This window comes from Nesoenas mayeri, assembly GCF_963082525.1.
Source record: "Nesoenas mayeri genome assembly, chromosome: 4".
In the NCBI taxonomy this organism is placed as follows: Eukaryota; Metazoa; Chordata; class Aves; order Columbiformes; family Columbidae; genus Nesoenas; species Nesoenas mayeri.
Window position 1 is genome coordinate 38,011,184 of NC_137540.1, and position 26,476 is coordinate 38,037,659.

General features: G+C 38.8%; 1 protein-coding gene across 1 annotated transcript; it reads right to left on the minus strand.

Moving 5' to 3' along the window:
- Positions 1–21,077: 21,077 nt before the first annotated feature.
- MFAP3L (microfibril associated protein 3 like) lies at positions 21,078–25,852 on the minus strand (the record flags this gene model as incomplete). Its single annotated transcript, XM_080344036.1, has 2 exons — positions 21,078–21,943; positions 25,570–25,852. The coding sequence occupies 2 exons, from the start codon at positions 25,850–25,852 to the stop codon at positions 21,078–21,080; spliced, it is 1,149 nt and encodes a 382-aa protein (XP_080200162.1).
- Positions 25,853–26,476: the final 624 nt, after the last annotated feature.

A 26,476-nucleotide genomic window follows, 5' to 3' on the forward strand; every position in this document is an offset into this window, starting at 1 on the left:
AACTTTGCCCTTCATTTTATCTGTATTTTCTTTCTTTGTATTTCAATAATTGCTGTCTTTCTCTGTAAATACTTACTTTTTCAGTGAGATCAGAATTCCTCATCTTACAATTCCACATATGAAGAAAAGGTTATCAACTAAGGCAGCTGATAAGGGGTGAGGAAAGACTGGTCCCACTGGGGCAAATGTTTGTTCATCTGACCACTCCCATGTCTCCCTCAGAGTTGTTCTGTATTATGAGGAACTCAGAACCAGGGATTTCAGTCTAAGCAGATTCTGGTGAGTAATTATTCTCTCTGAGGAGTCTGCCTTGCCCAGTTCCCATCTCTGACTCACTGTAGCTGTAAATGCTGGGGCATATAAATTTCAAAGGGCATATATTAAAACCCTTTCCAGAAGAAGTTCATCTGCTTTTACCACTGATTTCTCTATAATGTACATTTTGTCCTCTTGTGTAATAAATTCCAATTCCTGGCATTGGCAGATTCTTCAGGACTGGACTGCAGCTACAGAAATGTTAAATTTGGACAAGTATTCCTCAAATAACTTGTGTTTATGTAATTCTTTTATGTATATAAAATAGAATTTACTGACTCAGTTAAAACTGTAAAACTTGGATATAGAGGAAAATTACATTTTTTTCCTGTGGTTGAAACAGGTGTCCCCTGTTAATGCTATTGTACTGTCTGGATTTAATGAAAACCTTTGTATTTGGTGGATTGATCTTTTTTCGAACTTTGCCCTTTCTATTTCTAGTTATACCAGCATGTGAAATTGGGAGGAACTTTTGCTGTCTTACTGCAGGCTGAACCTGTGTTAAAATCTGAGCTGCCTTCTGTGTGACAAGATGACACTTGTTGGTCCCTGGATACTATGGTCCCTTTTCACCTGTAGGAGAAAATCCAGGAGATAAAAGCACTGATTTACATGCATAATCTCAGATCACAGAGTTATGTACTGCTTGTGTTTTCCTGTGGATATTTGACTAGCAAAGAAAAAACAAACAAACAAGCAAAAAAGCTCAAAACAGAGAGTCTTTTGGTACTTCTATTTTAGGAACTCAGAACTTCTCAGAAATTGTTCCTTTGGGCTGAAGTTCCATACCCTTGTTCTGAACTCAAGGGTGATTTCCAAAGAGCTAATCTAACAAAAATGCTTAAACTACAGCTCATGTTTTAATCCTAAAAGAAAATGTTATCAGCCTTGAAAAAAAAAGGAATGGTATATTTGTTACCTTGCACACATAAAGCCTGTGCTTAGGATATTTTAATGTATAACGGAATTTGACCTGCTGATTGTGCATTAAGATCCAAACTGTGCTTCTTGGACCTAACTCCAGTTAGCAAAAGAACTGCAAAATCATGTCAATAGTAGCTATGATAAAAAGACTATATATGCTTTTACATGAAATTTTTCATTGATAGATCATTTTTTTTCTGTTTTATGAATGATGGCTTCAAATGTGGAAAAGTTTAGTCTGTTTTCTGGACTGGTTACAATACTCAGGTTTTCTGAATCCCAGTTCAGAGCTCTGTACTTCACTCAGAGCTATGATATTCAAGCTGGTGCTTTTGTGTTCAGAGAGCATTGGAAATGTCTGAATTGGTCATGAGGATGTAGAAATGTATAGTTTGTCCGATAGTAAAGTGTTGCCTTTCTTCATGAGCAAGTTTACCATGTATCTGTAGTTACAGCTGCTACCAGAGGCAAGAACCGTGAAGCGTGAAGCACTATAAGCCACAGAGCCTGGGCGCATAGGCAAATCAAGCAAAGCCCTTTTCTGCTGGGCACAGAACAAGAAACCATCTGGCTTTCTTGGATGTTGCATGGCCAGCATAGTTGATAAAGTTTGCAGCAAAGAATCACTAAGTGGCCTCATTTGTTTGCCCTCAGCAGAATTACGCATACTGCAGCAAAACTGAGTTCAGGCTGTGCCTAATATCACCAAGCTTGCAATAAGGAAGCAGCTCTTTTCATTTTAAGCACAGTTTCCATCAGAATAGGTGAGTAAAAGATACAATATTGATGAAGAAAAACACAGTATGACCATCAAGACTGAGTTTCTGCATGTTACAGCTAAAGATCCTCTTTAAATAATTTCTGTACTGACTACCACATTTCCTTTTGAGAATTTGTATATCTTTTTAGAAATATCTTCTAAATCAGACTTCTGATCTTGGATTTCTTGGAAAGTAAGCACATATAAGTTATTCCAAAATAGTAGTTGAAGCTTCAGCATATATCCTTTAAAATTATTGCTGTGATGTATACATTGAAGCTAACAACAAATGAATGGTGTCCACAGAAATGTTTAGTGAGATTCACAGGGAGAACTCAAGACAACAGGTCATGAAAGATCTTGATTCAGACTAGCAGGACTTAGTGTCATGCTTAGTGTAACCAGCTCATTCTCATTCTGTCAATCACATCACACAAGAGAGACCAGCCTTGTTTTGCTGGAGTTCTTATTTTATAGCTATGAGTTTAGCTAAAAAATTATAAAATCTATTATCTTCAGTATTAATTATTATTATTCACTATGTCTGTATATCACCTTATATTTGTGATTCTCAAAGAATTACACAACAGTAGGTATTTTATTAGAGCTGGTTGGCAAGACATCAAGAATGATACTGACTTTGAAGGGCTTTGAAAGATAAGTTTTGCCCAGGTTAATTAAATAAACAAAAGCAAATAATCAAAAAGCCATTTGAGTAAGTTTTGGCATGCTTAGAATAAGGAGGGGTTTTGTTGTTGTTTGAAATTATGTCTATTTCAATTGCTTTCTTAGATTTTATTTAAAAAAAACAAAACCAACCAATCGAGCAAACAAAAACTAAAATGCAATCAAAAGATTCTGCTGGAGCAGAGAATAATTTTGCTTGGGTTTTATTCCTGTTTAAAAATTGTCTTTGTGTAGAATTTTGAAAATGTTGAAGAGCTTCTTTCCAACTTTGTATATCACCATTTTTCATTAGGCAAAGTTCTATTTTCCATTTAGGTCTAGTCTTTATTATACACTTGTAATGATTGGCTTTTTCCAATAGCTACCAAATGGGAGAACTAGTGAAAGGACCCGCCCAGTATGACAGTGGCTGCTGGTAAAGCAGGGCACCTCAAAGCCACTTCTCCAAGTATCGGGTTTGAGGACAGAGGTCAGGTCAGCTTAGTCCACATTCTCTGTTAGTGCACACACTTCCTATTTCTCCAAAGGTGAAATCACAGATCTGGAGGGGTGGCTGCCCACCTGCCAACCTACAAGCATCTGTCACAAACCAGCAACAGCAAATTGTCTCTTTCTCAAAAGTCAACCAACACTTACAAATTACTAAGTAGACCCACATTCTGTTTTTCTAATAAAAACCAAGCAGGCATCAAAAACACTGGCTCTGAGGTTGTTAGACTTTTTTTGACACAAATATAATGTATATTTTACAGTATAAACAATATATATTCTATGCTATAAATAATATGTTATATTCCCTACTGTGTACAGAATGTATATGTAATGTGTATGTTTATGCTGTACAAAAGTATTTTGTGCTGGTAAACAAGGAGTGTCAGCATCTCTGAATGGTGTGCAGGAGACTGGGACTCCATCCTCCCTTCTGCCATGATGTTCCATGTCCTTCTGGGTACACTATGTAAAATGCAACCCTATCACTACGTATCTCAGTGACAAAACATTGCTGCTGTTTATCAGTGTAAGATCATAGTCTTGTGCGTCAATTTGCCTCCTGTGAAGTGAGTGTTCTGAGTCTGCTTTTTCCCTGCCAATCTTCTTGCCTTGTCTGTTTAGCCCTCAAGTTCTTTTCTTTCTGGAACAGAGCTGATCTTTTATTATGTACATTTGTACTGCACAGTCGGGACACGTATCTGAGTTGGGGCTGCAGAATACAGTAACAGAAATAAAATTCAATATCAGCTGATGTATCAAAGACAGACAAATAAAATGGCCAAAAGACGAACATCTATGCTTGGAAATAGTACCTTAGAACAACTTTTTGCTTTAGCAGCATGTTTTTTATTACCTCTTGGAGCCGGCAATGAGCTTTTGTCTTTGTTTCTGTTTTGCTCAGAGATTAACGTGGGATTCCACCCTTGCATCAATATTTTTACTTTGTTGGCTTAAACTTTCATTTGCCTTGATCAGTTCAACTGACCGAACTAAATTAGCTGCTATGAGAATACACTCAAAGCAAAGCATTTTTATATGGCTCCTCTCATAAAAGTTTAATGCAGTGTATAATTAGAAAAAGTTGAGTGCTTCCATTAATTCTGCAAAGTTTTCTCACCCATTTGTTCTGATAAACCCAATATTTTGCTGACAGAATGAAGCTAGGCTCAATTAAAGGTGTACATCCCACAGGAAGGGAAATGAAGCAGTTTTCGGGAGGCTCAGCTGACATTTGCTGTCCTCTCAGAGCTTTAGGGAAGATGGAACAGTCTGTGGGAATGTTGAAGTCTGGAAATCCCAGATATGTGCTTAATGGAGTCGAGCAATGTGCAGATCACTAAGATGTCTCCAAGGAATTGGTGCCTCTCTGTTTCTGTTGCAGATCCCTTCCCCTAATAGCCCAGGCTGGGCAGAAGCCGCAATGTTGCCATAGTCGGGTAGCAGCAGAAGTAGGAAGAAATTTGTGAGAGTTAATACTACATGAGGCATCATTAATTCCTAATGAGGCTTGAAGATAACAGTATTGTGGAAATCTTCTCCTGCTTGAAATCCCATGCAGTCTAATCTCTCCGTGTACTTATAGTAGTGGTGTAAAACTATTCATGATTCTGTTATTACATCTTCTACTTTGCTCTCTGTTTATCTGCTTTTATTGGAAGCTGGCTAAAATTAGGCCTTCTCAGGAATTTGTAGAAAGATTTATCCTTAGGATTATGAGTTTGGGACTCTGAATATTATGTATATTTCTGCTGTACTTTGTGATTATAGAAGCTTCGAATATATCTTGCAGAGTACTATGTAATTTCTTAAATCATTTTAATACTGTTTCCAAACAGTATCGCTCACTTCAGAACGAAACTAATGCGGAACAAATCAGACCGTAAATGTGTCTTACAAGACTCACACCCTCTCCCCCTCCCTTTTTATTGTCAAGTTTCAATGCAAGATTTTGCCAGAATGCATGCATTTCCATATTTTGCCTGTATTTCCGTATTTTAGTACACTAAGCTACAAGATGTCTTTAATACAGACACCTCTGATCATCTCAGCGAAATAATTTCGTAATCTCTGACGTGTGGCCTCATGATGTGCGTGTGTGAATTCTTGACTCCTCTGAACCCCAGGGAACAGCAGCATTTTACGTCTCCTTAAAACACTTCAGACACCTCAGCAAAAGAACAGTTCAGTGATTCCTGCGCTGGTAGGTTGGCTGCTGCATCAGTTCCCAGCCGAGGTCAGCGCTGCAGGGTGTTGTAGGTAACGAGAAGCAGCTCTTCCAGCAGGTGTGTATCATCCTCCCTCAGAACTATGCCTCTCCTCTGTGCTTGTATATATGGGGAGAGGGGGGCTCTGTGAGCTTGCATGTGTAGCTTTTCCTGTTTAGGTTGAGTTAGTTCATCACTGGAGTATGAATGTATGGAAGTTAAAAGACTCTATCCCCCTAATAGAAATTTCTAATAAGCAGACACTAAATGTATGCTCAAACTGTTTCTGTGCTCCTTACTGCTTTCTAAGGTGCCTGTCCTGCTCTCTCACTAATCCCAATCTCTGTGCACATATAGGGGTACAAAGGATACACAATTTAAGTTACCTGTCTTCGAACAACTTCCCCATTTTCCCAGAACCAAGAACCCAGAACCCATATTGCAATATTGCTGCAACAATATAATTCTGTTCCTTAGATATGCACCCAGATTTTCTGAACGGCCAGGGAAGAGCGAGCAAGGCTCAAAAGCCAACTGTCTTCCTAAGAAAAAAATTAGCAACATTTTCCTAGAAGAAGTGGAACATGAACACACATGGCCAGCTGTCCTAACTGCTAGCTGTTTCTGTGAACCAGGTCTGCAAAGTTACTCCAGTGCTTTTAATTTGTAGCAGAGCATCTAGCATGCAGGCTATAATAATCCCTGCCGTAGTGCCACTGAAATTCGCCAGGGATGTCAGGAATGGATTTGGCTCCACTGTTTGTTGGCCTTTTGTACTTTGTCAAAAAGATTTTCCATTGTCTGTTTCCCAAAACAGTTGTATCTTTCCATAGAGGACTGTACTGAGTCCAAAGGAGAGGGAACAGATGCCTCATCATCCACTCCAATTAAAGAATTTTTAGAGGGAAGGAAATCCTGCTGTGGTGCCTGAGTCACCGAGCTAATGTCAGGGACCAGCATCTTGTTCCCATTGGGTGCTGAATAGACACTTCCTGATATAATTAAAATTGTATCACTTCTTCTGCTCTTACGAATGTGGAAAATTATTCTGGGTTCCCAGTTGCATTGCAATGGGTAACTTTCACTGAAATTTAGGATAGAACTTGGATGTACAAATACTCACGCATTTTCTGAACGATTTATCTGACGCAAGTTTTGTGCCACAGAGTTTTGTTTAAATTTTAAGGAACTGGAAAGCTAAGCAAAGAAAAAGAAATCCCAAAGCCCTACTTGTCATGATTGTAAAGAAAGCCTTAAAAACTGTGTCCTGGGCATGGTTATATGGTGTTATGCAAGAACAGCTATTCCTGAGCAACTCCATATGTGGGTATTCTTATTCTATAATTAGCATTAGTCTCATTTTTAGCTTAAGTCCTTTTCAAATCGCATTAAGTTGAGCAAGAACATAGCAGTTTGTGAAAGGAAGTGAAATTTCAAACCAGCCTCCTGAAGAATTGCCTTCCCGTCTTAGTCATAGAGTCACTTTACAGGATGCTTTGAAGAAGGAAGATGGGGAAGATCGTACAAACCAGCTGTCATCCCAAAGTGGTGACATTATTATCACAGTTGTGGTATAGACCTAGTAATAAGCCACATATTAATTTTTTAATACAAGTCTATAAATAAGCGATATGGACCATGAAGTTCAGGCAGCAAATGCTTTAAAATGAAATACGTGTAGTGAGTCATCAAGAGGGGCAAGGGAAGAATTTTACCCCTTGTTGACAAGAAGGACCTGTGTGGTGGGTCAACCCTGGCTGGATTCCAGGTGCCCATGAGGCTGCTCTATCACTCTCCTTCACAGCTGAACAAGGTTGAGAAAATATAATGAAAGGCTCATGGGTCAAGACAAGGACAGGCAGAGATCACTCACCAATTGCTGCCATGGGCAAAACAGACCTGACTTGGGGAAAATAGTTTAATTTATTACCAATCAAATCAGACTAGGGTAACGCAGCAGGTTTTTTTTCCTTTCTTAAATATGTTATCAGAGAGGTGCTACTTCCATTGTTGATGGGCTGAGCCTTGGCTACCAGCGCATCCAACTTGGAGCTGTCTGGAACTGGCTCTGTTGGACACAGGAGAAACTTCCAGCAGTTTCTCACAGAAGCCACACCTGTAGGCCCCTGCTACCAAAACCTTGTCACACAAACCCAATACAAACTGTTAATTAGCCAGTCAAGCATAGGACCTGATACCTCATCTAGAAAAGAGGTATTTTTCAACTCGAAGTGAGTGAAACAGTGCTTATTTTAACAAAGTGGAAATGGCCAGCTGACATTGTGGAGAAGGAGGAAAAAGAATGTTTTATGACCCCTGGAAGGATTTTAAATGGGAGTTGGCTTATAGAAGGTTCTCCAGCATGACAAGACACTCTTTAATAATTGTTACCTGAGATGTGTGTGTCACTGAAAGAAGGAACCTTTTGTCAGGAAAATCTGTAACTATTCAACTGTACCATGTAAGAGAGGTGTAGGTGTAGAAGGATGCTTGTTCGTGTGTCTCTAACTTGATTTCTGGTAAGAGTGATTTTAAAGTAGCTGCGTAGTAAGAAGGCATTCCACACCCACCTGCGGTGGCTCTAATGCCTTCACAGCTGTAAACTGGAGCACCAGGGGCATTGGAGCATTGTGCAGTGTATCCAAAGGGTAGCAGTTGCCCATTCCAAGTGAAGAACATGTGTTACTGGGGTCTAGAGAGGAAGAAAGGTTTTCTGGTGATAGGTTAGAGTTGATGGCAGAGCTCACTGACAATCAGAAAAATACTTGGAGTTTGGCTGGCTCAAAGGGAGTTCGCTACGGTCAGCAACTGCTCTTGGCTGGCACAAAATGCAATTTCAGCACCTCTGGTTTGCTGGAGCAGTAAAATAAAATAAATATCACAAGGCACAAAATACAGACTCCATGGGCAATTGTGCAGGCCACGCAGGAGTGGTTATAGGGAAACAACCCTCAACAATAGCACAGGGAGAATTTCCGAGTCTGCCTCAGTGAATTTATGAAGTCTTTGTAGACTGTGGTCGTTTTCATGGGTTGACTGAAATTGGAAGCAATGGTCTGCTGTAGTGCTGAAAAGAAACAAATGGTCCTTTGTGAAAATAACACAGCCAAAAAACTCTGAAAAACACTGCACCTTGTTTTGTGAGACTCTCTACTTCCTCTTTATGCATGAACCATAAAAGGAGTTAACATTGCTTAGAAGTGAGGAGCTCCATACAGGAGCAGGTTTTATTTTTGTATCAGTTTGTTCTTCTTTAACATATCGGAATAGATTGCTTTTTGCTATTTTATTTCTGTTGCCTGGAAACATTTAGTAAGTTGTCAGCAGCATAACGTGAGCTGATTTAAGATTCAATTGGAATGAGCTTTAACACAAAAGCTTATAGTCTGTTTTTTTAAAAACACCCCAAGAATATTGAATTAAAGGGTTTTTTGCTTTGTCAGGTTTTTAGCAACTAGGAATTAATTTTACTAGGACAACAGCATTGAATGTACCAGAACCAGAACCATTATCCCTTTCTCTGAGAACCAGAATGGTGACATTGCATGCATTACATGTCACTAATTCAATACATATTTTTTTTTTTCAATTGCTCTTTCAACTTTCTTTTCTGATATTAATCTCAGAAAACTGGGGTATCTGCCACAGGATGGGTCTATCAGGACTTGGACTTGGCAAGATTTTGAACACCTTCCTGAGACACTGTTAACTCCCATTAGTTCATGAAGGTTAATGATGAAGAATGTTTGATCAGCATTGGTATTTCTGCAATACTGACCATTGGACACAAATAATTCAGTGAGTAGTTGTACCATGTTGAACACATCTGCAGAGAGTCCATGTCTGGCATTTTAGAGTAAATATCCCTTCAGCGTTTTTAAATGTCTGGAATCTCCAACTGGAATTCCTAAGCCTAAAGTAGGATAATTGAAATTATTTGATTATGTGAAATTGCTTCCAGGAGAATTCTTGTTAATGATCGGCCTCAGTTAATACCTATCTCTGAATGTTTATTTTGCTTATGGGACTGTTTGAAATATATTGATATCTCTGCATAAACAGCACTGCTAACAGGTGAAAGAATATGAATAGACTTGCACTATCATATAATCCACACTTTATTTTTAAGTAGTTTAGTTTTAGAGTATTTAGCACTTAACGTCCCAACTATATTGTAACTCATAAACCTTCACTACTTCTTCTGCAGTGATACTTCCCTAACTAAATGAACTACTGGGATGATTTTCCTAAAAGTTCAAGCTGAACAAGCAAGCAAGCCAGCAGTTGCTCTGACACATGCTAATGGGTTGAGATGAGAAGCAGTGCCAAGAACTTTCTGACATCTCATTTTAAACACAGTTGTTTGCGTGTTTCATGTCTCAGTTCTTCTGAGACCCCTCTCCTCTCAGTCCTGGGGATGATCATATACATGGCCTGCACCCCATTTTGAATTTACAGGATATTTTGGAATAAACAGGCTACATGCAGTAATGGGGAACAAAGAAACAATAGCAGAGAAAAGACTGATGGCAAATATTGGGAAAGAGCCTGCACTCTTCACAATGATGCTATTCATATATATAAATCACGTGCTTATGTGTTTTTCTGGATCTGGGCCTAACTGCACAACTGGATTTCTTTCAAGTGGCAAGCAAGTGCAAGAAAAAGCAGAAGACAAACTAATTCCTCTGGCATGGAGTTTAGATCAGGCCCACAAATCAGGAAGTCAAGGACTGTAAAGGAAGGCTGCAGAATACCTGGAAAAGAGAAAAGAGTAGAATGCGACTTTGCACAGTGGTGGTTTAGCATTAGTATTTAAAATTGAAGATGCTTATTTGGTGAGCTTGAAGATTAATTTTCCACCTTCTATTAATCTTCGTGGGTATTTTAAGAGAATGGGACTGGTTGAGGACTAAAATCCTTCTGAGGTAAAGAACAAAGCTGTATTTTGTTCTCTGAGGAGGCTAACTCCTGTTTCAGTACAAAATAAGGTTTTGAAAGCTTTCATAAGAGTGCATTATGAAACATTGAATTGGTAATTGTGGTGGCTGTGAAAGATATCGAGGATATGGGATGTGGTAACAGATTGTTGAATATCCTGAGTGCTGTGCAGTGTAGAACTAAAGTGCATGTGGGTCACAGCAGATTCCCTTCAGGTCTGAGCAGTGTTAATATGCAGAAGGCAGAATACAGCTTGTTCATCTGCTTGATCAGAGATCCTGCTACCTTGCTTAATCTGCTTTTTTGTCAGGTAGCCAGTTGGCAGCCTAAGCTCTGTGCCATATATTTTCTTACTTTTAATCCATGTGTTGCATAATAAAAATATGAGAGATGTGGAAATAAAACTGCAGCTTGATTATTTTCGTTTTGAAGCAGATAATTCATTTGAATGGAAAATTAATGGCTATTCTAAACTGTATTTTCCTCTACACAGATATACATTTATTAATTGATGATATATTAATGTCATCTAAAGATGTAGTGAAACAGGAAGATAATTGGATTAATGTGTAAAGTACAATGTTTGAGCCCAACAAATCTAACAAATGTGACACTGTGCTTTATCTAATGAGTGTAAATGAAATCTCACATGAGATTAGAAAATGCAGTGCTTTGTACTGCACAGTCTTCCATTCCCATTCCAACCACATAGCCATAATCATAAGTCATTCATGGCAAAAATCAATGATCTTAGTTTTCTGACAGCTTTTGTTCACTGTTCTTAGGAACTGTTTTCTATCTTTTCTCAAGAGGGTATTTAGAATGTAAGCTCCCTCTCTCTGCTTGTTTATTATGTACAGTGCCATTCATCTACCGAGTGACCACGGTGCCAAGTTCCAGCTTGGCATTTGTGGAACATTTTCCTTTCAGTCCCTTGAGAACACATGCTTTGGCCTCTCCAAAGCCAGCAAATTCTCAGCACTCTAACAGAGTGGTGTGGTCTAGGCTGAAGTGGGTAGAAATGTCACAAGCATCTGCCTCAGTGTCTGTGGTTACAACACAGCACAAAAGGTAGAGCTACCGATTACAACTTTTGAAAGAGAAAATATGAAGGAAGACATTTTTTTCTGATTCTGTATTTGAATAAAATATTTCTAATTGCATGGGTAAAACATTAAAGTTTTCTAGTACATATTATATCCCATAGCAGACTCTTAAGAAAAAAGAAAAATGTGCAGCAGTAGGCCAGACTTGTGAAAGACTGTGTAGTTCTGTTCTAGTAAAACTGGCCTTTTACAATCCAAGTTAATATAAAGGCAGCAGACCTCATTTACAAACTGGGAATTCCCAGTGTAGTTGCTTTCCAAACAGGGTACCTGATCAAAAGCTTTTGCTATCAATTCTAATTGACGGTGCCTTAAAACCTTTAATTCTGTTACCTGAAGGCAAGCTGAGGACAACTGCCATAATTGAGAAAATATTGATTTTTCTAGGATATCCCTTGTTTGTTTTGCAATTACAAATAGACACAGAATATAATTTATACCATTGTGAGAAAAAAGTGTTGTGATTAAGTCTGCAATCTGTGTTCCCTTAACCCTTTATTGGTCAATTTTCACGGGTTAAAAAAAATATCATATAAAACTCTAATTTAAAACACAGCAGTAGGTCAAGCTCTGTTAAATCTGGCTGGCATCCTGACATTATCGAAAGAGAAGAGAAATAAGCATACAGGGCTTAACCAGGCAGAAGGTTTAAATCTGTTAATTCATCTTGATGTGTGTAGCTTCTGCACATCCTGCTTTAGGACAGAATATTTAGTCTGTTAGGTCTCTGAGGACTAGTGTGCTGGCAAGTGAATCCCATGCCTTCTTGCAAGTTAGTAATGGAGAGAGACAGGGCAAGAAGAGCCAGAACAAATCTCCATTAAGATTAGACAACCTTGTAGCTGCTCATTAAGACACAAAAACTGGCTGGTCAGAGCCTGAATAAGCAGAAGGACAAGGAGCTGTTGCTGAGCTGATGACGGTTGACATAGCTCTTTGGAGAAGTGGCAGGGGCAGGGAGCTGATTTTGCTGGAGGTGTTTTTCGGTGTGTTTTTAAGTGTGGGGCTGACATCTTAATTTCATTTCTACTGCACTGGCCGAGTCTGACTCCAGCTCACTCCTGCCTGCTTATTCTTCTCTGCTCCCGGCCTGTCCGGATTCCCAGCATCACAGCTCGTTCCCACTAGAATGCTGGCAGGCCTCTGCGGGAGTCTTAAGCTGCTACGAGCTGCCCATTCCTCTGTGCATTTGCATGGTTGTCTCACTGAAGAGCCCATGATTAGTCTCTCTTGAAGAACTATGAGGTGGTGCTAGGGCAAGTGAAGAAGAAGGGTACTTTGGTCACACTTTCAAGCCAACAGGTTCTCATGAAAGTGTCTGACTCCACCATCCCAGCACAGAGCCTTTGGTGATGCTCCAAGTGCCCTTCTCTAGTCAGGAAACAGGCTTGAGTTTCAGATGCAGTGCCATCACCTGAACAATTTGGGGATTGCAACACCACCCCTAGTCTCCTGGTCACGGCCAATTCACATGCTGTTGTATAACGTTTCTCTCCTTATAGTATCAAGGATTACCCTGAGAAAGTGTCTTTAAGCTACTGTCTGACAACTGGCAGCTACCTACAGGGAGTGATGAGCTTCCATGCTGTGCTGGGCTCCTGCATCAACTTTACAAGCAAGATCCCAAATAATTACCGAGGTGGTTTTGTTTTGTTTTGTTTTGTTTTCTGAAAAACTTGTAAAATGTTAAGTACTTCAGAGGTTTGCAGTCCCTCCTTCCCTGCTGAGAAGTGATGGGTTTTCTCTGGAGTATTTTTCTGGAGTTTCAATGGTGCTATATCATATGACACTTGGCTAAAGCTCTGGGGCTATTTCTGTTAACTGCAACAGGACTTACAGTGTCAGGATAGGTCTACTGTATATTCTAATAAAATAACTGGTAGTCTGATGCAGGCTACATGAATAACACAGTTTTGGAGCCTTTCATCGAATTTGTAGTTTATATATTACAGAATGAGTTCTGTGTTTAACAGAGATACATGGGGATTATGAAATGTAGAAACTGTAGTTGAAAAAAGCAGTTTTATTCAGCAGCAGATTACTGTCATTTTACTGCACATTTATGAAAAACTGGAGTTTGTAGTTAAAATAATACAGAAAAACGGACTCCATTAACATGTAGGTATCGGCCTATGTAGAAATACAGCATTTCATTTTAAAAAAATGGGAAAAAGCATTCATCAGTGCATTTGAAATGAATATCATTTACATAGCATCACCAAGCTGTCTGCAGTCTCATAAAAAATATCTGAATTAGAGAGGCTCCTGCACTTAGCAAGCTATCCAATGAATAAGATAAACCAATCCAGATAATGGATAGCTGATGTGCAAGTGTAGGGACTGTGCAAATGTGCTTGTCCATCCATGATGGGAGGCTAAGCAAAAAGATACATGTTATTTAAGGCAGAGATGTATCATATGTGCCTTCTTTTTGAAGTGAACAAACAAAAAACCATATTCATAGACCCATATATGACTGAGGACACTTATTTCACCTGTATCTTGGGAATTATGTATTTCCCTGTTTTGTTGATGCTGTTCTGCAAAAGAAATCTGCTTCAACCTATTGATTATTTCATCCTGCACCAGCCTGGGAATAGTTAATCGTATATCTGCATAATGAAAATTGAATTATACAGATTGGTGCGAGTGATCCTGCCCTAAAACAGGCAACTGAAAAAAATACTAGGATCCTCTGCATTATTTTAAAACATGAGGAATTTTAGGGCAAACAAAAAAAAATCCAAATAGTAAAACAAAACACACACAAAGAAAGTACCAAAATGGGATGCCACCTGGCAAAAGGAAGCAAGAAGATAAATCTTCAGTGGAATACTGATTTTTATACACAAAGAAGAGATCACACAGGGTAGAGAACATTTAACCAAGAAGAAGACCACAGAAAGGAAATGCACTTGCAGCAATCCCCTAAGGAAGCTGCAGTCACCTAAGCAGAACCAGAAAGGACTAGAAATATCTTCCCAGATAAAAGGTGTCCTGAAAGAAGGGTTGAGCAATACTTCTCATATTTTTGTGATGATTTACTTTGAGGTTAAGGGTAGAAATTTCACTGTTTTTAGGAATCTCCTTTTTTCCTACTTGAGTATGTCTAAAAACAAATGAACACATGATTAGATGAGTTAGAATTTAATATATTTTGAAGATACATAATCTCTAGATGTTTTGAGTGAGGAGAAAAATTTTCCATTGTGATCTTACATGTCTTTCTATTTTTTACTGTCTTTTCCTGAGGTTGTTTACTCTGCATGTATTAGGAGGATAATGGAGCATTTGAAACAGGCAAGATCCATGCTTGTCTCCTTAGAACGGAGCTTCTTTTCCTGGCTTTCTGACTAAGGGACTGTTCACCAGCAGGAAGGAGTTAAAGGATACCCAGAGAACTCAGGAGCTATTTGTCTGTCAGGGCTGATCTTGAGGTAGAAGCAATAAGATGGAATTGGTGGAATTACTGTCTTCGACCAATTTACAGACTTATACATGATACCATGGATCCACTAGTCAGCCTTTACTGTAAGAGTATAATGACTCACTTCAGGCCTAGGAGCCAGAGAGCTAAATATAGAACATAGCGCTAGAGCCTGGTACAGCTGGGAAGAAAAAAATAAATCCTTTTTGGGACTTATGAAAGGTCAGTTTGGAACAGAGGTGCCTGGAGCGCACAAACACTTGCCCCAGCCACTAACTCCACTCTGTTTTAATTTGAGAAGCAGCACTGCAGAGCTGGTGGGGACAGAGAGAAGTGCACGGAGGTAAGAAAAGGAGATGAAGAGATGGAAGAAATGGAGAGTGAAAAGGAACTGATTCTCAGGTCTCTTAGTTGGTTATTCCAGGCGCTGCTGCAGGATGTGGATTAGAAAATGTCCAGTCCTGTGGCAAAGGGGTGGTGTAAATATCTGGGGCATAAACTCTGAGCTATGCACTGGCTTTCCCTGGCTCCAGTCTTAGTAGGAAAGCAGAGACCCCCACTGCCCCTACCTTTGTCTCTGTGGAGATACTAGCCACCAGCTGCTTTTAGTTATGGGGTGCCTCTGTAGTACTGCTGTAAGGCAGTCTCCTCTGCATGATAAATATATTCTCTTTGTAAGAAGCATTGGGGCTGGGGAGAGCCTTTTTTAGGGTGTTGAGGAGCACAGGTCACTGGAAGAACTGCTTGGTGTTACCCTGCCTTCCTGAAAAATGCTCTAACAAGGCCATTGGAGAAGTTCAGCATACTGGAGGGGAGCAGCCTGAAGTGCTGCTGTTCTATACATAAAAAAAAGTCACAGCGTATCAAAAACCACTCCAGTTACAAGATGGTCCCAAGCTGAGACAATAAAATAGCATATGGCTCTAATCATATATATTTCACTTTTATGATCAGTTTGTGACCCCTTCACTATTTTTCATAGATATTTTTAGATAAATTGTGGACATCTCTCAGCTCCATTAGCTCAAGCAAAACTGTTGAACAAAAATGCTTCCGAAAGTATTTTTCAAAACTGGAGCACTCTTTCAAACAGCAAAGTTAAAACATGAAATAAATAGCTACTGTGTTCCTACTGTTGGCTATGTGTTTCAGCCTAGAACAGACAGCTGGCAAGAGCAAATCCTTCATGTGTGCCCCCTCCAGCTCTGTCAGTGATTGCCCCCGGCTGCCAGTTGTCTCACACCAGCAGAGCCAGGACAAGGTGTCACAGCGTTTGCTTCAACCAAGTCCTGCTGAAGACTCTTAGGGGAGTGATATAATCTAGCTGCTGTGGGACAGGAAAAGCAATTTCACCTCATCATTTTAGGGTGGATGAAAGAATGGGGGCGGGTATGGCAACCCACACTTATTTTGCGTTGGTACTAGGGTGCCTCTGGTAGAAGAGCCGCTTACTCAGTTGGCCTCAACTCTGAAACAGCAGCAAGACTTTTTGCAAGGCCCCGTGACAGGGCTCAGAGAGGAAACAGCTGACAAAAAAGTCCTTTGGATGACATGCAGAAGTGCTGACATGCTTCCAAAGAGAAGATGCTACATACATGAGCCATCCAGGCTATTAAAACCAAAACCAAATAACAATTGGGTCTATATTCTGAATAACAACAACAGCTCCCTTTCAGAGGTTTATTAAAACTTACTTTCTAGGTAAATAACTGTTTCTTCTGATCAAAGTTTCTGGAATGTTAGCAGATGTACAAGGAAAGACAGTTTATTTCCACTTGAATTGGAGCAATGGCATAGTTTTACTAGGAAACCATAATCTTGTTGATTGTGTACAAACTCAGCATACTTTGTGCAAATTCTTTATTGAAACAATGATCAATTTACAAGCTGGATCACATTTCATTTTGCCACTTCAGCATGAACTGGTCTCTTTGTGGTTTACGGCTGTGAACTATAAAATGACAGTTATTTAAATCAAAATACAGTAACTGCTTCTCAAAAAAACCCACATTCATATTTGTCTTACATTTCTTGTAAAATCAAAAAGGATTTAATAATAAATGAAATATAACTTAAGATACTTTAGTGCAAGCATTTCCTTTGCATCTAAGAAGCTTTCAGTTGTCCCACTAAGTATGGCATACTTAGGAGCCCAACTCCTAAAGTAGCATGCTGCCAAGATATTCCATGAGAACTTTTAAAATTCTACACTGTTAACACTTTCCAGAATTAGTTGATCTGAACCAAACTGAACATCAGAAAGCCCTGGTTATATGTTACAGTACTTTTGTCAAAAGGTAACTGCAAGTAGAAGAACTGACATAGTATGTACACTAGAATAAAACAGGCACTGATTTAAAAAAAACCATCTGCCCATATATGTAATTCTGCAAGTCTTATGATTATACAGAAATTTTAAGCACAGGCCTGAGCTGCTACACCTCACCTAACACCAATAAACCTAAATTAAAATGCTGATCTACGGGTTCTTTTAAATTTTTAAAAAGACACTCTCAAAAAATGGCTGAAGGGTAGGTTTCATCACGAGCATCCACAAATCAGAGAACAAAAAAAGAGATCAGCAGTAAATATATGCTGCTCAAAAAGAAAATGTTGAATAAATAAATAATGAGTACTGTATTCAAGTGGTCTGATTAATATGGTCTTACATGTAGTGCAAAAATAACAGTAAGTGTAAAATTCAAATCCAACACTGATTTCTTGTGCTGCAGAAAGTTAGTCACATTTCACAAAGTTCTGGCAAAAATAGTTTAAAATAGTGTAAATCCTGCAAATCTCTTTTCCTTTCTAAGCCTGGCTTGGTGTTCCTTATGCTGTTAGAAGGCAAATTTAATTGGACTGGACTTTCCAGATTCTGAGTGTTCTAAGAACCATTGGCGTTTGGTGATACAATAAATAGAACAATGTAATAAAAGGTGTGCATAGTCCACATATGGGAATAGATCACTCTGATGTCCCTGAAGTGCTTAAGGTGCATGAAAATACATAACAATGCAAATGTTCATGTTTTCTTATGGCCATCATTAATTTTATATTTCTCAATTGTGTTCTTGCACCATAAACCAGCCATTTCACAAGAAATACTCTAAGACAGAATTGTTTACTTTAAAATAGCATAGCCAGAAAGTTTGCAACAGGAAAGACGGGTTTGGATCTTGCTTCCCATCTGTCTTCCACAAAATAAGTGCCTGAGAGCGTGTAAAAAGCTTTCAGCTTGCAAATGTTATATAATGGATGCACAAAGATACTGAGCAGCATACATGAAAACAGAAAAAATACATAAACCAGAACGATTATAATCTGTGTTTTCTTCAGATCCAGTGCTATTCTCTTGTCTTTCTGACAATACCGCAAAGCTACACATCCAAAGACTTTGTGGCAGACTGGCTGGACCAGTCCTATCTGCGAACTCTCAGCTCCAAGCGAGTCCAGCTCCAGCAAAGTCAAGGTTCCCTTTGACCTTGTGACAGCCGGAATTACTGCTGTTATATGCATCTAATCCAAAAAACTGTTGCTCATACATGGTTTGTAATGTACCCTTGTGTGTACTTCAAATACCTGCTCTTTGTGAGCAACCTTTGATAAAAAACACAGCCTATATCTTCAAGGAAGTTCACACAGAGATACTGAAGAAAACCAGGGGAATTGTTTGCTTTCAAATATTTCTCAGTAAATAAATAACAAACAGGCCAGAGAACAGCCAGAGGGTAGTAGTCAGGATCAGAACTGTGTGGTACCCATCACCATATGAATACATGAAGGAGTCTGGTCTCTACTGTAAAAAGTTCATAATTAAAAAGCAATTAAAATACTACAGTTTAATAAATAATTATGAAACATATATTTAAAAAAGTAAAGTGTAATTTTAAAGCTATTTTTATGCTTTCAAGGAGAACACCCTTGCTTATCTGTGCAATCTTAGTTGGGTACCAGGCAGGTAACTTTAGAATGCATAAGCAGCTTGTAAATGCTGGACAGGCAGAAAAATCAAGATGTCTCTTTTCAGGAGGCTAAGGTGAATTAAAATAATTCAGTGCAAGTTCCTGCTTTTGTTTCTCATGTCCTCCTTTTTCATACCAGAAACAAATTAAATGACTTGAAAACCTGATGTGAACACTAAACAGAAATGTACTTTGGACTCAGAAGTTAACAGTTTACATCAGTAGTATTTGCAATCACGCTGGTCAGAAGTGAGGTTCTATATGGTATTCTCTTAATCTACCCTGTCTTCTAGATTTATATTGCTTCATTGGAACTAAAGTATTTCCAGCCACATTCCAAAAGGGACTTTGCCCATACATGTTTCCTTTGGGCATGTGCAAATGTATTTTACAGAGGTGCTTGCCACTGTGGTGAGCACAAACGTACGTTAGGCAACTAAATGTTGTCATTTTCATAAGTTGGTCAGAAAATCTGAAGTCCGTTATTAAAACATGTACCTTTTTTTTAATAACCACAGAAAGGTAAATATGGAGCCTTCTCTGCATCACCTACGTAAGTCACAGGGTGTTCCTGTATTACACCACTAGTGAAACTCTGCAGTTTAAGACAAAGAAGTTCACATAAAACCTCAGTTCATTATCGAGGTTTTTTTTTTAGATAGCTGCAACACTGACTTTCTTTGGTCTCAATTACCTGTGCAGTTAATTTAGCTGACTTCCTCCAAAGGACACCTTATGTAGATGTAGGTACTTCAATAAAATGTCAAGAGAGCCATTCATGCATCATCTCCCCATAGACCCAAGTGACTTCTTTTTCTGCAATATACTAGATTCCAGATTTATTTTGAGTAGACATACTTACACTACAGTCCTTAAAACCTATCAGGTGATAGTTTGTTCATTAGTTCCAAATTAAATGTATATCAGATAATTAAGAAATATGCTATTAATCCTACACAAACTCTTCCTTTTAAGTGCTTTCTTTCCAGACTCACTCTAGAGAAGGTCCTTTTTATTGTCTGTCTGCAATAAAAATTATCATTTCCCGTCCACTCCTGGCATTTCCTGGCATAACTGTCGATCCTTTTTAATGCCACCATCACTGTGATCATTAAAGCTTTACTGGGGTAGAGTCACATGTACTCAAGCAGTGAACATCTTACATAGGTAGGAGGTTCTTAAAATACCAAAGCAATTATACCACAATAAACTGTTTGCATGATGGTCATTGTAATTTCACAGGATGCTTGATTTTTTTAATAGTTTGGATAAAACACCTCAAACTTATGCTTACAGATGAACTGAGGCTTGATCTTCAGGCTATGAATCTGCACAAAATTGAGAATCCCAATTAAAGAGGCTTCTGCCATTTCAGCCTTGTCATCAGCTTATTATTGGCATTTGCAGGACTGTTAAGGAACCTGCGTATCTTCTGGTAAGCTAGTACATAACTTACTCCTGCCAAATTACTACAAAACAAGACATCTTGCATATTTGTAGCTGTTTTCTGCATAAAACTTCTGGTAAAGTAAAAAATGGTCAAATATATATATAAAAAAAAAAGGTGCAGAGCTGTTGTGACTGCAACTTTCTGTAAGATGTTTATGGGCGTTCCCACCTGTAAAATACACCTCAAAGTTGTTTCTGGATGTGAAAAAAAAAAAATGTTGGCATCTTCAGTCCATGGAAAAGGGAAAACTATTTCCCTTGTGCCTAAGCAGTGTGGTCTCAAATGAAATTGAAACATTTTAACTTTCTTTAATAGCCCTCTAAATCACAATGCAGCTGAGCAAACAGGCTTTGTAAATGGGATCTATTAGGATTTTATTTGGCTACGGGAGTGCTGCCTCTTGGGCAGTATTTCAAATTCACAAGATAATATTTGCAAAAATGCAACAGATGGAAATAATGAGAGTGGAGGAAAATGAAAACCAGTTTTATAAGTTCAAGTGTCCTACATCAAAGACTACCAATGACTTCCAGGAGGCCACCACAGGTGACTCCAAACTAGAAAATGCTGAGGTAAATGTTTCTTGGAAATACTCCTAATTGAAAAAAGCAATTAATATTAATGTAATAGCATTTACTCTGCCATATATCATGGCAAACTAAAGTCAAACTGAGAAGAAAGTGCCGAATAATCCACATACATGCTTTTGCTATGATAGTCTCCAGGTAAGGCTTAGCGGCAAGTACAATATGTATTTTTAAAAGAGCTCCACCTGATTTTCCTGCTATGCATAGATTCAGGAGTAACTATCATACATGGCTTTCATATATAACGCATGTGTTTGTGTCATTTGCCAATGCTGTGTCATCGGAACTGAGTTCGGCAGAAGGCTCAGGTGGGTGGTCTGCAGGAAGTGCTGGTGTTTGAGCAGTGTCTTCTTCCTTGGTGTCCAACTGCAAGCTTTCTTCTGACTGACCGTCCACGCAGTCCCTTTTGGACAATGGGTGAATTGACACTTTTATTGCAATCTGTTGAGGTGGTTCATGCAGTGACGATGCGTCAGAGTCTGCTGTGGGAGAGTCACTGCGCTTCAAAGCATTCGGGATCATATACAGTTCATCTGTCTCAGTGGTTTCTTGGCCTTCTGCTGTCTGCCGTACAAAATTCTGTCCTTGCTCCTCCAAACCAACAACCTCCATAATTTCTTCCATTATAGTCCTGCAGTTCATGATGAGAGGTGGCAAAGGTACGCTCCGAGCAAGCTCTTCAATATAGCGAGCAAATTCCATGGTCTTGAACTGGGTTACTTTGGCAAGCTCGAGTGTTTTGGCTGAAGTGATAATTGGGATACGCTTTGCAATCTCAAAGGCTTTCTGGAGTTTCTCTGCCCCTTCTGTTCTGAAGAAATCATTGATGGCTTTCTCTGTTTTCTTCAGATGGCTGCTCATCATACATAACCGAGTTATGTTCAGTATCATAACAATGGTAAAAGCTACAAGGCAGACAATCATGTAATAGATTCCCATATCTCCGGAGGTAAAAACAACCCTCAGTGTCACGGTATTGTTAACACTGCCGTACGGATTAGATGCGACACATGTGTATTTACCTCTGTCTTCAAAAGACACGCTGGTAATGTTTAGTAGCCCGTTATCAAGAAACCACCACTTTCCTGCTGGAGAGGAGACAGAGTCACTTAGTTAGAAGTGTTTTGTTCACATGATCAGCATAGCCTTAAACATCAGCTTTGTAAAACTGCCTTCAGTTTTTGGAAGAAAAAAAATAACGTTCACAGGAAGACAAAGAATTTACCATCACAAAGGCATGTCTGTCCTTGAGAGTTTAGCTGTGTTACTATCAAATCCCTGACATCAGCTGTGAATAACTGGATCATGCCCTAAAATGTCTCAAAAAAATCAGTTAATATGCATGACATGTACCACAATCTTATGGCCAGTTAAGTTACAAAAAATTACTACATACCCCAGAGAGCCTCCCAAACACGTCACACTTCCTCAAACAACAATAACAATGGGACTGCGAGGCAGAAAAATCCACTAAACTCTCCTTTCTTTATTCCCTGCCAATGCATTTTCTTACAATTGCATTGTTTTTGGTGTTTTGTTACAGTAGCTCATATAATTCTGCTACTGTAAACTTGAAAACCCCTAACATTTCAGACATCATATACTACACTGCCTGTCCTCTATGGTGTTCAGAATCTAAATCTGAAGTATGATTTTTAAAATGGGAAATAGTACGGAAGGAGTAAGGTGGATGGGAAAGCGAAGAACCATGGCCAACTAAGAGAACATCCTGTTTGCCAGTATGAACTTTTATGCACCACAGCAGAACTTCTTTTACTTCTAAAAGTAATTTCTATCTGTGTAATATAATTGATATCTTTGGTCACTACATGCAATTGTACATTTCATATCCTTTGAACCTGGCACAGCAGAGCAATTTAGCTATTAAACTGAGTTTGAAACAACATGTTAAAACCCAGCACTTCTATCACTGCTAAAGTGATTCAGAATTCAGCTAGTTATTGTGTTTGTTATTATATATTGATAGGGAAATATATTTTTAGTTCCCCAAGTGAGCTTCATTTTATTAAAATATCACTACCATTTAAGAGCTGAGCATGTATGTTTTTACTTTCTTCAGTGTGATACCACTTATTAAATTGCAACTTTGCTACAAAACACATGATTCAGCTACAACAGAACTGCCTGGTGTCAATTCTTTCCTTCATGTAAACCCAGGCCTGAAAGTGTTCAAATGGTGGAGAGCACAGCCATGAAGTGTATCTGTATCTTCTGAACACTTCATGCAGGGAGCTGTCACACACAAGATTTCCTTGTAAAACAATGACATCAATACGCACTGCTGCTCAGGGGCAGACTCAACTGTTTTCGATCTCTGTAACACAATCCCAAGCCATTCCTGACAGGTATCTGTTGGAGGCAGTAATGGAATTTCAATAACCTTCCACAGCAAGGAATTTCATTTGTTTACCTGTCTTTACTATCAGAAAGTTGCTTCTCTTAAACCTAACCTAACCGGCTGCAATTTAAGTCTATTAAGGCAGCTGAACAAAGACACAGAATCTGTCATTAGAGGACTGAAACAGCACAAAACCCCTGTGCAATGCATGAAAATCACAAGGCAAGGATTGCAGTCCTGCCACAGGCTGGTGTACACTTCGCTTCTACATGTATTTTATTCTTTTCATGGAAGTTCTTTCATTGTTAAAAAGATTATTATTACTTTTTAAAAATGTATTTATTTCAAGGAAGAATCTGTGAGCAATTCTGAAACTCATTAGTCAAAAAAAAAGCCTTTAATTCAGAGTAGTTATGGGCTTTTACCATTTTTTAAGTTTTTCTAATTAAACATGGCTTTATCCAAATCCATTTTTTATATTATCTCTAGTAGAGCTTATGTAGAAAGTATTCCCACAAGATCCCTGCCTCAGTTCCTGTATGGACAGTTCTTAATTACATCTTTTTATCTTCTTACTTACAATTTTTAACTTAGCTGAAACAGTATTTTTTTGCCATAGCTTAATTCCTGAAAAGAGCTGAATCACTTTGTCTGAAATTTAAAAATATAGAATAAATAAAAAGCTCAGTCTAAAGCAGACTTTCACATAAAAAAATCACCCCAATCTGCTAAAGTTAGACAAATTCAGAGGAAAACTCTCTTAGACAGGAAATGTCAGCATCTATAACAGATAACTCCACCTCTAGAACAAGAAAAAATACAGAGTAGTGGCTGCTCAGTACTTCTTTGAATGGCAATGTTGGCCTAGTAGGTCTTTATTAATTGTAAAACGACAAGACGCCTTGCTGCTGTACCCTGGCTCCAGCTGTTAGAAATGATGTCATGGCATTGAAATGTGACTCAATGGCTGGGTCTGTGTCGATGGATCCTGGCAGATAGTATGAGCCTAATGAGAAAACGATGATGAGAACAAGTTTCAAGAAGCTAGGTTTTGATAACAGTTTGGTGCCATACTCAATACAGCTATATACATCGTAAAGAAAGGTCTTGTGCTAGGAAACATTTCTTACAGGAAGACAGTCAGTTTCTTAAAGGAGCAAATGAACTGCTGAAAGTCAAAGTGATGTTGTCTTAATACTACATCTACAATTTTTACTGATTTGGTCAAAGTTTTTGCTCACCTACCTGAATGTGTATGTTAGTAGCTACCTCTCTCAGTTGACTATACAAAGACCTAAAGTTAGATGCCTAACTAAAGGGGGAAATTTCTGTTAGTGAGCCTTAGGGAAACACTCTAGTGCAGTAATCACAGTATGTTGTTATGATCGTACAAATTATACCTGAAGGTCTGTTTACTAGCTCAAGTAGTTCCTTTCTCTAGCTTTACTCAGAAAATTATAAAGTACTATAAAGTAAAATATAGCCAGTTATGCAATAAGCTTTTGCAGATACACTAGGCTGTTGCACATCCAGCTGGGTCAATCACTACTCCTACCATAGCAAAGTTCTCCCTCAGGTCAGCTATTAGTTAGGCAAGCTATCTTGCATCTAGCATGAATAAGAGTTTATTTCATCATTCTGTGAACAAAGAAATCAGTACGGAAGGATTACATGAGCTAAACACCTTCCACCCCCCTTGAAATGTTCTCTAGAAATGTAGCTAGGATTACCACCCAAACCTTCCATTTAAGGAAAACAAGCTCACGTGTAATTAAGGACTCTGGCAAATGCAACTGAAGAGTCTTAACTAAAGCCATGAAGGCTCAAACTTGGCTTGTCCTTCTGACTGCTGCCCTATGTAGGTTTTCCTGGTGGTCATTCAGGGCATCTCCTGTTTCTCACACTCCCATGGCGCTATGCGTAAAGACAGGAGGCATATCAGTTAGCTGTGTTGAATTCATGTCAACAAACTACTCCCATATGTCAAGAGAATCCTTCCTTGAGCTGGAAAATAGCTTTATAGTATTTTTTTTTCTCTTGTGACAGAGAAGAATAAAAGAGGACAGAATGAGAAACAGGATCAATCCCAAAGTCTTCCAGTTAAAAGAAACCTGTCTACAGCTTCTGTTAAGTGCTTCAGTTTCTTGTTATGTGTTGCTATAAATAACACATTACAAAAATGTTACTGTTTTCTTCCAAGGTGTGCACAACAAATTTATGGCTGTCTCTGGGCTTTCATATATTTTCACACAGGAAAACACCACAGTCAAGCCATTAAATTCAGGTTATTAGTCAACCTGGTGAAATCAGAAGTGTCTCTGGACAGGCTACATTGTGAGAATACTACGATCTTACCTTTATTCTCTTCCTCTTGGAGCAGGTGGCCATTGGAATTGTACCATCTGTAATGTGGACTAGGACTACCTTGGACATTGCAGTCGATCAAGGCACTACTCCCCTCTTTGACTATAATATGGTCAATGTGGGAGATCACCACAGGCACAGATCCTGTGTTCATGCCAGTGCGGTTCAAAGTGCTGTTAGTCACATCCTCAGCAGTTGTCAAAGCTGCTAATAAGATGACAAGGCGTGTGGTAGGCAGAAAGTACAAAATGTGGTGGCTGTTCAGTATGTTCATTTTCCCTCAGTGGTACACACAACTGGCTGGAAACTGGGATCAGTTCTGTTGAACGCAGGCCCTTGAGGTGAGGGATTCACAGGAGAGTTCTACTTTGATCCGTGCAATTTTGTGTTTAAAATAGCCTGTAAAATAAATAAGTACAATGAGATGGCATATATAAACAATCCATTAGATGCGCTCTTTTAAAATAGTGACACATCCATTAATGCATTTCCTGATCATCAGCCCAGTGTCTTGTCTAAATGGTAATGTTATCACAGTCCTTATTCTTACTGGAAAAAGATGCATACATTTTCCTGACAATAAGTGTTGTTCAGAATGGCAGGCGTGGGAGAAGGCTTTTATCACCTAAACACTTAGCAGCAATTTAGCTACAGCAGCAGCTACAGTTTTATTCCTAATCTACAGATTATTTTTTCTTTGTGTTGTGTTTTTTGGGTTTTGTTTTGTTTTGTTTTTTTTTAACATTTGCAAAATCAACAGGAAAACCAAAGGTACAGGACATTAAAGCTGTCGCTACCAGTTCAGTGCTGCAACTCCGACACGTACATTGTCTTAGGTGAATTGTGGGACGTGGTATAAGAAAGATCTGCTCCAGGAAAGGATTTTGGATCTTATGTT